Below are 12,340 nucleotides of genomic sequence, written 5' to 3' on the forward strand. Positions count from 1 at the left end.
TAATTGCTCCCTTCCTTCTTACAGTAACACCCAGAGCAAGCCAGCCCTTAGGCACACCATCTCAGACTGCCCGGGCTCAGCACATCTCACCACCTAACCAATCCACTCATCAACTGGTATTAACTGAGTGCCTGTTTCACGTTTAACATTTTTTTGTTTTTTGGGCACTTTTGTGGGGGTGGACTTAAAAAAAAAAAAAACGTATAGGACAGGGTTCCTAACCTCAAGAAATTTTTAACACAATTAATTGTGAGAAAATTAGTAAATAATTTGGGGCCTTAAATATATAAAAATAACTAAGTGCCAGAGGAGCAGACCCAGACACCTGTGAGACCTGGAGAACTAGGAGAACGCTTCCTGGAAAGGTGACAGTCAGCGAGAACTTGGCAGAGCCCATGAGGGTTGCTGTGTGAAGGATCTGTGGGTGGTCATGACACAGCTTTCTCTACCTATGGGTCCTTTAGTGTCCCTGAGTGACACCATCACAGCAGTCATTGCTGAACTAGGAGAGATGAGATGGACATCAACCTCTTGACATCAGGGAATGTTTCTTCAGAGGGCTCACAGTCCAGCGTGTTTGAAATGAGCACACAATTAATAAGACACAGAAGTGTGTGGTAGCCACATCTACTCAAGTCCCCGGACAGGTAGATCCTGAAGAAACCACTGGGTACCAGCAGTCACTGCTTCACCTCTGGTCACTCTGTGCTCAGCAACAGGCATTAAAGAAAAATAAGATACAGTTTCTACTCTCAAAAAAAGCTTAAACTCTAGGTGGAGAGGGAGAAGAAACATGAAGCAAGAGAAGGACAGGAAGGGCTACACAGGTGCTGCAGAGTCTACGTGTAACAGGAGCGTGTGCGGGATTTCAGGTGGCCCAGGGCAGTCGGGGGCCTCGAGGGAGGGTGGGGAGAGGTCACTGCAGGGTGCAAGGGAGAGGAAGGGCAGGCTGGAGCAGAGCACGGTACGAGGAGGAAGATCAGTCTCCCTACAGCAGCATGGGGATGAAAAGGCTGGTGTGCAAGGTGAGGAGAGACTAGGGCAGTTTCTAAAAGTCAGGCAGAGAGAGAGAGAGAGCACTTTCCACCAGGCGCATGTGACGCTGCAGGCAGGTGTTCAGATAAAGTGGTGTTTGCAAAGGGCTCTTTACTCTAAAACTCTCTTAGTCCGGAAAGAACCTCTGCTGGGGTCCCAGTCAGTCCTTGCCCAATCACGCAAAAAGGCAGAATAAAGAGATTCTCCTTCTGCTGTTCCTCCCGTCTCCTGAAGTACATCGTGAACACAGACACATCTAGGAAAGTTGTTGCTGACAGATTAACTCCCCAAGTGGCTTCACCAAAAACCCCTCAGCACTGTCCTGATGCCCCAGGTTTAAATTTAAATAGTTTCACCATAATAATAATGAATTGAACAGCAACTAGCTTGACAATTTTGAAATATTGTTATGAACAACAGTACAGAAAACTCCAGGAATGTCTGCTCACAAAATCTTGGGGAACCGCAGATCACGCAGCCCACCTTGAGCTTCCTCCAGGCCTCATTCTACTGCCCTGAGTGGACCGAGGTCAAAACCACCAGCAAGAACAGGGAAGACGACCCAGCGACACACTGATCTGATGTCCTTGCACATATTAACTCATGTAAGGAACCAACAGTGTCTCCGAGTCAAGGTCCCAGTCTGAGCAGGCCAGTCATTCATTCCATGAGTATGTACAGAAGTGGAAATGTCACAGAACAGTGCAACTGGCATACTAATACTTCTGCGAGATAAAAGCAGTGCTGAGGGGTTTATCTTTTGACTCCCAGTGGTTTTAATGTAACACTGTCAAGCCAGCCCCTATTAAAAAACAACAGAAAGTGAAAGACACTGATTACAATAAAAAGTGACAGGAGGGTGTGCTCAGCCACTTACACTCAATGCATATTTATATTTCCATCAAATGGACATATTTACTATAAACACTTGAAAAACCACAGCAAAGTCATTCATTTAAATGCCAGAAAAATAGTAAAAGATGCTAATTTGACCTTAGTGGAACAGATCGGGTGTCACTGACACTATGTACGATGGCTTGAAACAGAATTCACCAAGACGACTAATTAGAGTTTATGAGATTAGGTCAAGAGTGTCTCAAATGGAGAGAGAGGGGGAAAAAAAGAAAAAACAGGGAAGGAAGAAGTATAAATATGAAGTTTGGATGGATTCTTTCACATTCAACCCTTTAAACTCCATATTTATGACTTCCTAAAATCAATCTTACGTTTTAAGCCTGGAGAAAGAAACTGATCCATTGATCCCTGAGATTTCTATCTTTGTGGACATGTAAAAATAAACTATAACTATCTGAAAGATTTTTTTAAAGGAAAGGTCAATGATTGATATAATAGGAATAAAGCAGGTTTTGCTTTCTTGTGTAAACGTAAACTGTTTGCTCTAATAGTGATGCCAACAGAACACTGGCAGGCTTAGCAATTAAGAAATGCTTTTCTGGACTACACGATGGGGAGCATCAGGAATTTCTGCTCACAAAATCTTGGGGAATTTAGGGATCATGCAGTCCACCCGTCAAAACAAACTGCAAATCCCCTCTGAACCGGGATTAGGGTCTCTGTAGACCATTTGCTACAAAAACAATGGAACTGGCAACATATTACCTGTTATAACAATGATCACACATGACTTGTAGGTCTCTCTTTCAGCTTCTGTGGCCACCACTAGTTAAATCTGACAACTGCCCCTCTGCCTTTGCCTTATAAATATGCACTTTGGCTAAAAGTAAGTAAATCCGCCTGTTTCCTACACAGGAGGGACCCTCACTGCCACTCTTAATTCTCAGTTATCGAGCTCTGTGACATTGCTTCAAGCTGTATATAATGTACATACACACATAAATTCACAACACAAATCCCTCAACATGACATTCTGCTCAGTTTCATTGGACTCAGAAAGCTCCCTAACAAATTCTTGCCACACGATTAAAAAATCATTCAAGTCTGCAGGAAATATGGCAAGCATGAAGAAGTGACAGTCAATTAGGAATGAGAAAGGAGAGTGGGTCCCTGTCATTAAGGTCTTTAAAGCCATAGCTCTAAGAATAAAATGGTCCATCATTAACACAAGATATCCTTATAAAAACACATGTTAATTCTAACCATATGTTAACTATACGATGATACTACTGATAAAATTTTGGGGGGCGGTGGGGGTAACCAGAATCAATAATTTGAAAAATGAAGATGCAATTTGTATAGAATTCATGCAATTTTGTGTGTTTTTTCCCCCTATCAGACAGGCAAGGAAAGCATATTCAACAGTTAAATCTTTCCCTTTTGAAGAGGAAATATAGATGAAAACAATGCATTCAAATATTTTTGGATAAGTAAGTTTTTCTTATAAAATGCTAACCAATGGTCTGAAAGTTCAGGGCACTGTAACATTTACCAACCCTAAATGAAAACACTTTCAGAAAACCACATCATTTTCTCTCTGCGGTTTATACACACAATAGGAAAGAATCCTCCAAGTTGAACAAAATATAAAATACAGGAAAATAATAGAACAGGCTCATATATCTTAGTGTCACCAAAATAAACTTTAGGCTCCCCCAAATAATCATTTGTCATTAGTTTTTTAAAGGGAAAAACAGCAGAACAGGCAGTACCATAATATGACCTAAAAGTGAGAATCTGTGTGACAAATGAGAACGTTAACTTACTTGTTAGCTTGTTGTGGCTCAGTACCAGTTGTGTGATATGGGATAAGGAGACTGTAAAAAGAGAGAAGAAAAAAATCACACAGTCAGTAAATGTATCCAAATTATACCTACACTCCTACAAGGTAAACTGCTAAATTATTTTCATAGGTTGAAGTGTTACAGTTCACCAAAATAGAAGTTAGCATTCATATATCACTATCTGCTAAATGTTAAACCAAATGAAGAAAAGTCATGCAATTAATGGTGCAATTAACACAGCAAGTTAGAGCTAATGAGATTAATGTCACAGGATCAAACATGACAAGGGCCAGTTAGCTTTACTTGGAGACCTGGTCTGTTGGCCTAACCTCAGCAATCCATCTCAATAATGTATGCCAGTCAGAAGAACCAGCCAAGGGTGCAGAGAGGCACAGAGTCCTTACCTGTGCTAAAAAACAAATAACCCCATCATTTCAAAATGGAAACACTGTCTAACAGAAGGCCACCAGCACACTACTTCAACTGTGTCCACTGTCCATCCCAGAAATTCTTCCACACACCATCAGATGATCAGAGTAAAAACCCTCCACAACTTTCTCTAAACATATTTTGGCTGACATTCAAAGCACTGATTGGAAATGCAAATTGCTTACGAGTTTCAAACATTATCATGGAGGTTTAATCTGCTCAATGAAATTACAGTTGCTTAAAGAATGGTTTTCCAATTATAAAGGAGGAAAATATACACAGATACAGAAAAATAAGAGAGCAAGAGAGAGAAAAGCGATGGCTTTCCACTTTGGCTTCTAAAACTTTACAGTTTTGGTTAGCATTATATATATACTTGTGTGTGTGTGTGTGTGTGTGTGTGTGTGTATACAGTATATAATACACAGTGTATATACTATATATATATATATACAGTATATACACACACACACACACACACAAGGGCCAGTTAGCTCATATATACACATATGTGTATGTACATGAAAAAGACTTAGAAATTTTTCCAGCATTCATTTCATAAGAACATTGTATTACTGCAGCAGAGTTTTTCTCTTAAAGAAATAAGACAAAAATTGTTCTCAGAAAAGGCCTCAAAGCTGAACCCCAAAATTCTTAGAAGCAAATAAAATGCATCACTCCTGACCAAACTTTTACATGTTTTTTTTTTTTTTTAAACCATCACAAAGTTACAGAAAAGTTCAAAATATAATAAAAAGACCTGTTCTCCTTCCCAGCCTGAACCACTGAGATTAAGCCACTGGCCTGATGTCCCATAAAGTTTAGGGTATATGCCCTAAACAAACCAACATTCTCTTACACAACCACAATACAACCATGAAAATAAAAAAGTTATTCTGATACATTACGACCATCTAATCTTCAACCCCCACCCAAGTTTCACCAAATGTCCCAATCATTTCTTTTATGAAGAAGGATCCAGTTCAGAATCCATGCTGCATGTCGCTGTCAGGTCTCTTTGGTCTGAAAGTTTCTCTTTCCGTGACTTTCATGACCTTAGCAATTGTGAAGACTGCAGGCAAAATTATTTTGCTTTATGTTCCTCTGTGTGGATTTGTCATTTGTTGATTCTTGATGACGTTTTCGTTTGCATCTTTGGCAGGAACATCACCGAGATTCTGCGTTACTCTCACGGATCCCGTCCAGGGGCACACGACTTCAATTTGTCCTGTCACTGACGATCATCCATTTGTGATGGCTTAAGTCCACCAGGCTTCCCCACTGCCAATTACTTTTTTCCCCTTTGTAATTAGTAAGTATTTTAGAGGGAAGAGGGAGAGCACATGAAAACTACATCAGTATCTTGTTCCTCACCAAGCTTTGAATTTATTCATGTGTTTCATGGTTTCCAAAAAATCGCCCCCCATAGGATATTTGCAGTGTCTGGAGACAGTTTTGATTGTAACAATTGGGGCCACTAGAAAATCTAAAATTTCATTTGTGCTTCCTGTTATATTTCTCTTGGATGGCACTGGTCCAAAGAACTGGATGCGGACAAACATCCTACGATGCACAAGGCAGCCCAACCCACGATAAAGAACTATCAGTCCAAAATGTCAACAGTGCTGCTGTTGAGAAATCGCAACTTATTTATTTATATTTGTATGGCTTTGTGGTTTCCTGTTTTAGTCAATGGGTTATAATCAATTAGTACTATTTATACTGATGCTCAAATCGTCCTTGATTTGGCCACTGGGAGTCCAGGCAAGCTGGCTTCAAAGTCCTGTTGACACGCTCCCTTCATTCTTTGAGTACTTCCTTGCTTTCTGGCACAAAGAGATATTCAGGCTCATCTTGTACTTCTTCTGTCACAGCCCTGAAATCAGCCCTTTCTCCAATGAGCTCTGGTTCCTTTTTGTGGAAAATGTTATTTCTAAGCCAAAATCTGGGTAGTAGATGTACTAATTGCTATTGAGGGGTCAGTATTCTCAGCCCTTCTCAGTGGACAGAACCAGGAAAACACACACACAGTACTCTCTCTCTCCCCCTTAACATCTATATGGATTTCACTATTTACATTATCAAAAACCATAAGTTCATCCCAATATGTCCAATTCCAATAAATCACAGGGCTCATTCTAGTTTTCTCTCTTTCCAGATTTTAATTCCCTTCTCTAACAGTGTGCCTTCCATTATCTGTAACATATTTACTGATTTAATCAATACCCCTATATATAACGGCATAAAATAGTTACCTAAAGTGAGACTGGGAGAAATCTATGCTCACCTACAAGGATAGCTGGAAGTCTGGTACTGATTCTTAGTCAAGATAAAGATGAGGTGGCTAGATTAAAGTGGTAAATGCCCCCGGCAGCCTGCAGGGCCAGCCTGTTTAGTGTTCTAGGCTGTGGGGGCCGATTCCTTACGCCTGGCTACAGAGCCTAGGTTGGCTACCATGCCAGTCAAGCATAAAAGACACTGCTGGACATTTTTGCCCAGGTTCTCCTGAGAGCAAGATTCTTCACACATGCTTGATAGTTCATAATCTGGAGACAAAACGTGTCCTGTGCAACTAAGAAGTGACCCTGGGGAGCCGTTCCAGTGAGCCTCTTGGGCCACAATGCTTGCCTGTGCCTTTCTTAAGTCCTGGTGAGAGTAGGTTCTGGGATATTGTGAGTCCTGTCAGTTATCTGACATAGTCACCATGCAGTATCCAATCTCCCCCACCACTGCTTCCTCCTGCTGGCCGATGCTGATTCTCCATGCCCAGCCACCCTCCAGTGGGACACCCTCTTTGCCCTGCGTGGGCTCTGACTGCCCCACATTCCATCCTATACCACCCCTGAACTCTTTTTCTGTCCCACTTAATGGCTTTAAGACTGAACTATTTGAGAAGGGAGAGGAAGAAAGCCGAGGGGAGGGAGAAGACCATTTCTGTAGTCTTTAAAAAGAATCAAGACTGTGGCTTGCCACGTGATGTTTAAGATTTTAGAAACTGCGGAAACCCTCACACGTTTCTTTGTAAATATTAAGATTTTTTTTTGTCCACCAAATAAAGCATTCCTCTATCTCTAGGGTATATAAACGACATTAAAGGAATCTCCAAAAAAATCCCCCACACCAAACAAGATTATAGATTCATAGATGTGTCAGTGAAGTTTATGTTCAGGTTCATGTCAGAGCACACCACAAATAACAGGGTGACACAAAACAGGAGTTTCTCTCTCACACATGGGTGGTTCCTGTTATCTCATTACTTGGCCATTGCCAATGCACAGCTTCCACCTTGCTGTGGACTGAATGTCTGTGTCCCTGGAAAATTCATATGCTGAAGCCCTAATATCCAATGTGATGGTATTAGGAGGTGGGGCCTTTGGGAGGTGATCAGGGCATGAGGGGAGACCCCAAGAATGAGATTAGTGCCCTTAGAAGAACAGAAATGAGAGAAATAATCTTTCTCTCCATCATGTAAGGACACAGTAAAAAAATTAGCTATCTGCAAACCAGGCAGAGAGCCCTCACCAGACACCAAATCTTTTGGGACCTTGATCTTGGACTTCTCCAGTCTTCAACACTATGAAGAATCAATTTCTGTTGTGTAAGCCACCCAGTCTACAGTATTTTTGCTACAGCAGTCCACACTGACTAAGGTACACCTCATGGTCCAAGACAGCTGCCTGCACAGCCTTCATGCCTACGTTCCCCTCAGGAAGAAGGAAAAGAAAAAGAAGACTTCCTCCTTCAGGAAACTTCCAAGAAGTTGCACATGGAATTTCCACTTACAAGCAATTATTCATAATTTAGTAATACAGTGATGCCTAGCTACAAGGGTGGCTGGGAAATGTAACCCGTATTCCACGTGACCATGGGCCAGCTAAAAGTTAGGAATTTTATTACCAGAAAAGATGGGGTAAACTGAAACTAGCAGACAATTAGCAGTCTCTCACACCGGCAAAAAGTCGCTCCATCTGAAGGTCACAAAAATCAATTCTCATTAGAAAAGAAAACTGATAATCCTCCCATCTCTCCCTGCCTTAATTTTTCCTAAAATCCCACAAGTAATCAATTAGAAAGAAGAATTTTGCTCTTCTCAAAGAAGAGCAAAGTTTATAAGCTAAAGGTCACAATGAAAAATTTCATTAGGGAAAGCTGGTTCTTTTCAATCGCTTCATTGAGTCCTTTCAATAAACACTCAGCAGGAGAGAAAGTTGCAAAGTTTGAAAGGTTTTTTTTCCCCCTTAACAGAGAAGAGAAATTCAGTGCTAGCTTCACCGGATCACACCACTAGAATGTATTTTTCTTTCTCACTATTGTTACAGGACTACACGCTAAAGTAGGTAAGAGGGAGAAAAATTAGAGCAGAAAAGAAAAAGTTAATAAAAGATCTTGGGAAAAATATTTAGTGCAACAAAGGACTGCAGGCTTGGTCCACAGGGAGGGTAGTTAAGTTGCACAGAATCAAGAGACACCCACAAAGCCCAGGACAGACAAAGACCGAGAAGCAACAGACGTATTTATACAACAAGCCACTCCCTTCCACTTGGGAATGGCGAGTTCATTGTGAGTCGCATGTGGAAACCGCACTGTTAAGAAAAAAGGGAGAAAAGGCCTACCAAAATAGAATGGGTTATTCAAAAGTATAAAGACGCCCCAGTCAAACATGTTGGGAGAATGGAATCAGGCTGTCTCCAGTGACCTGCTGCTGGTGGCTTGCTGACCATAATCACACACCGGTAGATCTTCCTCTGCGTTAATAGCATACTCTAAAGGTCCTGCTAACCATAAACTGTCAAGAATGAGCTTCAGCAGAACAGTGAGAACACACTGTTATTAAAATCCCTAAAGCAATATTCAGCTAGGCTTTGCCCAGGCACTTTCAGAGTAGAATACATTTCAAAATTCTACTCAATAACAAAGAAAATGTGTTGACATACACAATTAAATGTTATAGTGCCTTGGCTATCATTCCATCTCTAGCCTCTCTAGGAATATTACCTGGGTGAACACTGAATCAGGACAAAATGGACAGTGGGAAGAAAAATCATTGCAAGGAAGTGTTTGTGGGGAAGTGGGGCCAGGGTGAGGTTGCTGGCACTGTACACATGGTTTATGACTGTTCACTCTCTAGCCAAAAAGGGAATCGGCAGGAAAATGCTCACAAAGCAACTGGTTGGTTCAATAATTTCGCAAGAAAGAAAATCAAGGACTCATTCAGGCATTTATTGACTAGATATTTACCAATGACGCTCAGAGTGCTAACAGTCTCCAACTTGGAGATTTTCTTAGAAGTAGCAGCAACCATACATCCAGGTTAGCCAGGGACAATCTCAGATTATGTCTGCTGTCCCTCTAAAAAATGTCCTGATTTGGATAATAAACTACAGTCACCCAATTTAAGGAAGATAGAACATATACCAACAACCTAAAATGCCAGGCATGACTATGGACACAAGAAAAGTGGATCTAAAAGGATAATGACAGCTCAGAAGATGTTACTTACTGAGGATGACACATCAGGAAATGCTTTCAGGTCAAGGGTATACCATGCACTGGAGATGGACTTGAAGGGCATATGATAGGGAAACTGGGGGTTATGGAATCAATCCCAGGCTTATCTGAGCACAGAGATAAGAAATAGGGAAGGTACAGAATGGGGGGGGGGGGACAATATTTTAATGGAGTGAATTGAGAAATATCAAAGTACTAACTAAAAACTCCGAAGAAAAAAGTCATCATTTCCAGATAACACATGGAAACAAATACCTATTTAAAATAGGTTCCTTTTTTCCTTCTTCCTTGGCATAAAGTAGGAGCATTAAAAAAGAAAAATAAGCAAGATGAAATCTACAGCACTATGAGATGACATTACAGACTTGTTTTCAAAATAACCCAACATATCACAAAGATGTGGCACCCTGAACTGTCTCTACAGTTTTCACTTTGGAAAATCAGAAAGCAAATTATTCCTTTGGTAGCACTTTAGAGACAGGGGGAAAGTTCTAGCTTAACAGAATGACATTTATATCCAGAAGGGGGGAAAAAAATCCAAGGCCAGAAAGAGACAAGGGGAATGAGACTTGAAAACACACAATGCAATAGGGAACACGAACGTTTCTGAAACCATCACAGGTTTGAATTGGACATCTTTGGGTTCTAAATGAAAGTTTCTGTAACGGTCACAAAAACTGGACTTTGAGCGCCAGTTCATTTCATGGACTGTGCATTCCAAATGGACGTGATTGGAAAAGCATTGCTATCATCAGAACACAAACAGTTGAGCACTTTCTGACAGTTCTGCAGGTATCACATGTAACATGCTGGAAGAACAACCTTATCTCCTGGGATATTCAAAGAGAGCTGCCCTGTTTTACAACTCCAGGGTGAGTTCAAATTCTGCACAGTTCTACAGATGACATCATGAATAGTACCCTCTGGAGCTGTGCATGGAGGCAGCAATGTTAATTCAAATCCTCCCAAAGTTTCAGACAACAAAGAAGAATTCATTTGAACTTAATATACAGGATGGTCCAAATGGCTCTTCATTTTGGCTTGCTGGTGGGCTAGCGACAGCCTTCAATAACCCTGATTAAGATACTTCACAGGAATGTGGGAGCTGGCCAGATACCAGCACCAAGAAACAATGTGGACCAATTTGAGTCCTGCAGCTCTACTCTGCATGATTAAAATGCCTGCCCACGTCGCATGGCTGAAGTTATTTCACCCTTGGTAGTAGGATACAGATTCAGACCTTCTTAAGTATGCAGGTTCTGACAATATATTAAAATGAAGACAGGCAATAAAATGTTTGATAACACGATATAACACAAATATCATATTCATCAACATACCCAGAATCGTAAAAATATTTCTTTTGAATTCTGTTCATAATTTAAAACTTTTTTAAAAAAGTAATGTGTATGAAAGCTTTCCTTTATTCCACAATTATCACACAGGGTTGAACACTCTTTAGTAGCAAGTTTTCAAAATAACTGGTTATTTAACTGAATGCTGTTATTTACAGATAAAGGGTCTATCAATCATAATTAACTCCTTTCATTCAACAATAAATTTACCACACGTGACAAATGAAAAAAAATGTGATCTCTCTTTCTACACATAAGAACAGAATTCACATGTTTTGAGAACCCCCCATGAGCTGGTCTCTCTAACCGGGGGCTTTGAGTCTACCAGGACATTAGAAAGACTGACCCAAGGTACTATGTTATTAAAAATGCAGAGCCCACATCATTCCTGCCCAAATACATCATTTTATAGTTTTTCCTTCAGGAAAAGAATACAAAGAAAAATTATATTTCTAAAGATACCTGGGAGAATTGAAGCGAAAACTATAGTAAGCCACCTAAGATATGCAGTCACTAATTTCTCTATAAATTTAAGTAGGACGGTATTAACACAACTCTGTGAGTTACAACTACTTTGCAAGGCACCGTACTTACTTGGTGCAACAGGGATAAAATATAAGTGAGAAGGAGTTGCTGCCCTCAATGAGCTCACTCTGCAAGAATAAGGAGGTGAAACAGAACACTAGAATACAATAGAGAATGTGATGGTTCATTTTATGTGTCAACTTGACTGGGCTAAGGGATGCCCAGATAGCTGGTAAAACGTTATTTCTGGGTGTGTCTGTGAGGGTGTTTCTGGAAGAGATGAGCACTGGAATCAGGATCCACCCTCACCAATGTAGGCAGGCAGCATCCAATTCACGGAGGGCCTGACTAGAACTAAAAGGCAGAGGAAGGGTGAATTCTTTCTCCTACCTTTGGACATCACACCTCCTGGTTTTCAGGCCTTCAGACTCTGGGACTTGCGTCAGCAACCCTCCCCTCTGGTTCTCGGGCCTTCAGTCTCTAACTGAATCATAGCACCAACTTTCTTGGGTCTCCAGCTTACAGATGGCAGATTATGCGAATTCTTGGCCTCCGTAATCATATGAGCCAATTCCCACGATAAATCTCCTCTTACATATATTTATATAGAGCCAATTAGTTCTGTTTCTCAGGAGAATCCTGACTAACACACAGAATGTGAGTGTCATAAAGAAGGTAGGCTGATTTGAAACTCCCATTAAAAGGGAAATTCCTGAAAGTTTTTTCAGGGTTAGTAAAATCTTCAATGACCAGAGTCAATTTTATTCTATATCTACCTACCTTCTTCTT

General features: G+C 40.8%; 1 protein-coding gene across 2 annotated transcripts in view; it reads right to left on the reverse strand.

Moving 5' to 3' along the window:
* The window catches only part of RSU1 (Ras suppressor protein 1), a 190,758-nt gene that overhangs the window by 153,175 nt on the left and 25,243 nt on the right, over positions 1–12,340 (reverse strand). The window contains exon 3 of one of the 2 annotated variants that reach the window (XM_063099450.1): positions 3,717–3,767. The exons of the other annotated variant lie outside the window; for it this stretch is intronic. Coding sequence (XP_062955520.1) covers positions 3,717–3,767 — 51 coding nt within the window. The remainder of the gene's footprint in view (positions 1–3,716; positions 3,768–12,340) is intronic. 2 annotated transcript variants of the gene reach the window in all.

Source organism: Cynocephalus volans, chromosome 6 (assembly GCF_027409185.1).
Source record: "Cynocephalus volans isolate mCynVol1 chromosome 6, mCynVol1.pri, whole genome shotgun sequence".
Classification (NCBI taxonomy): domain Eukaryota; kingdom Metazoa; phylum Chordata; class Mammalia; order Dermoptera; family Cynocephalidae; genus Cynocephalus; species Cynocephalus volans.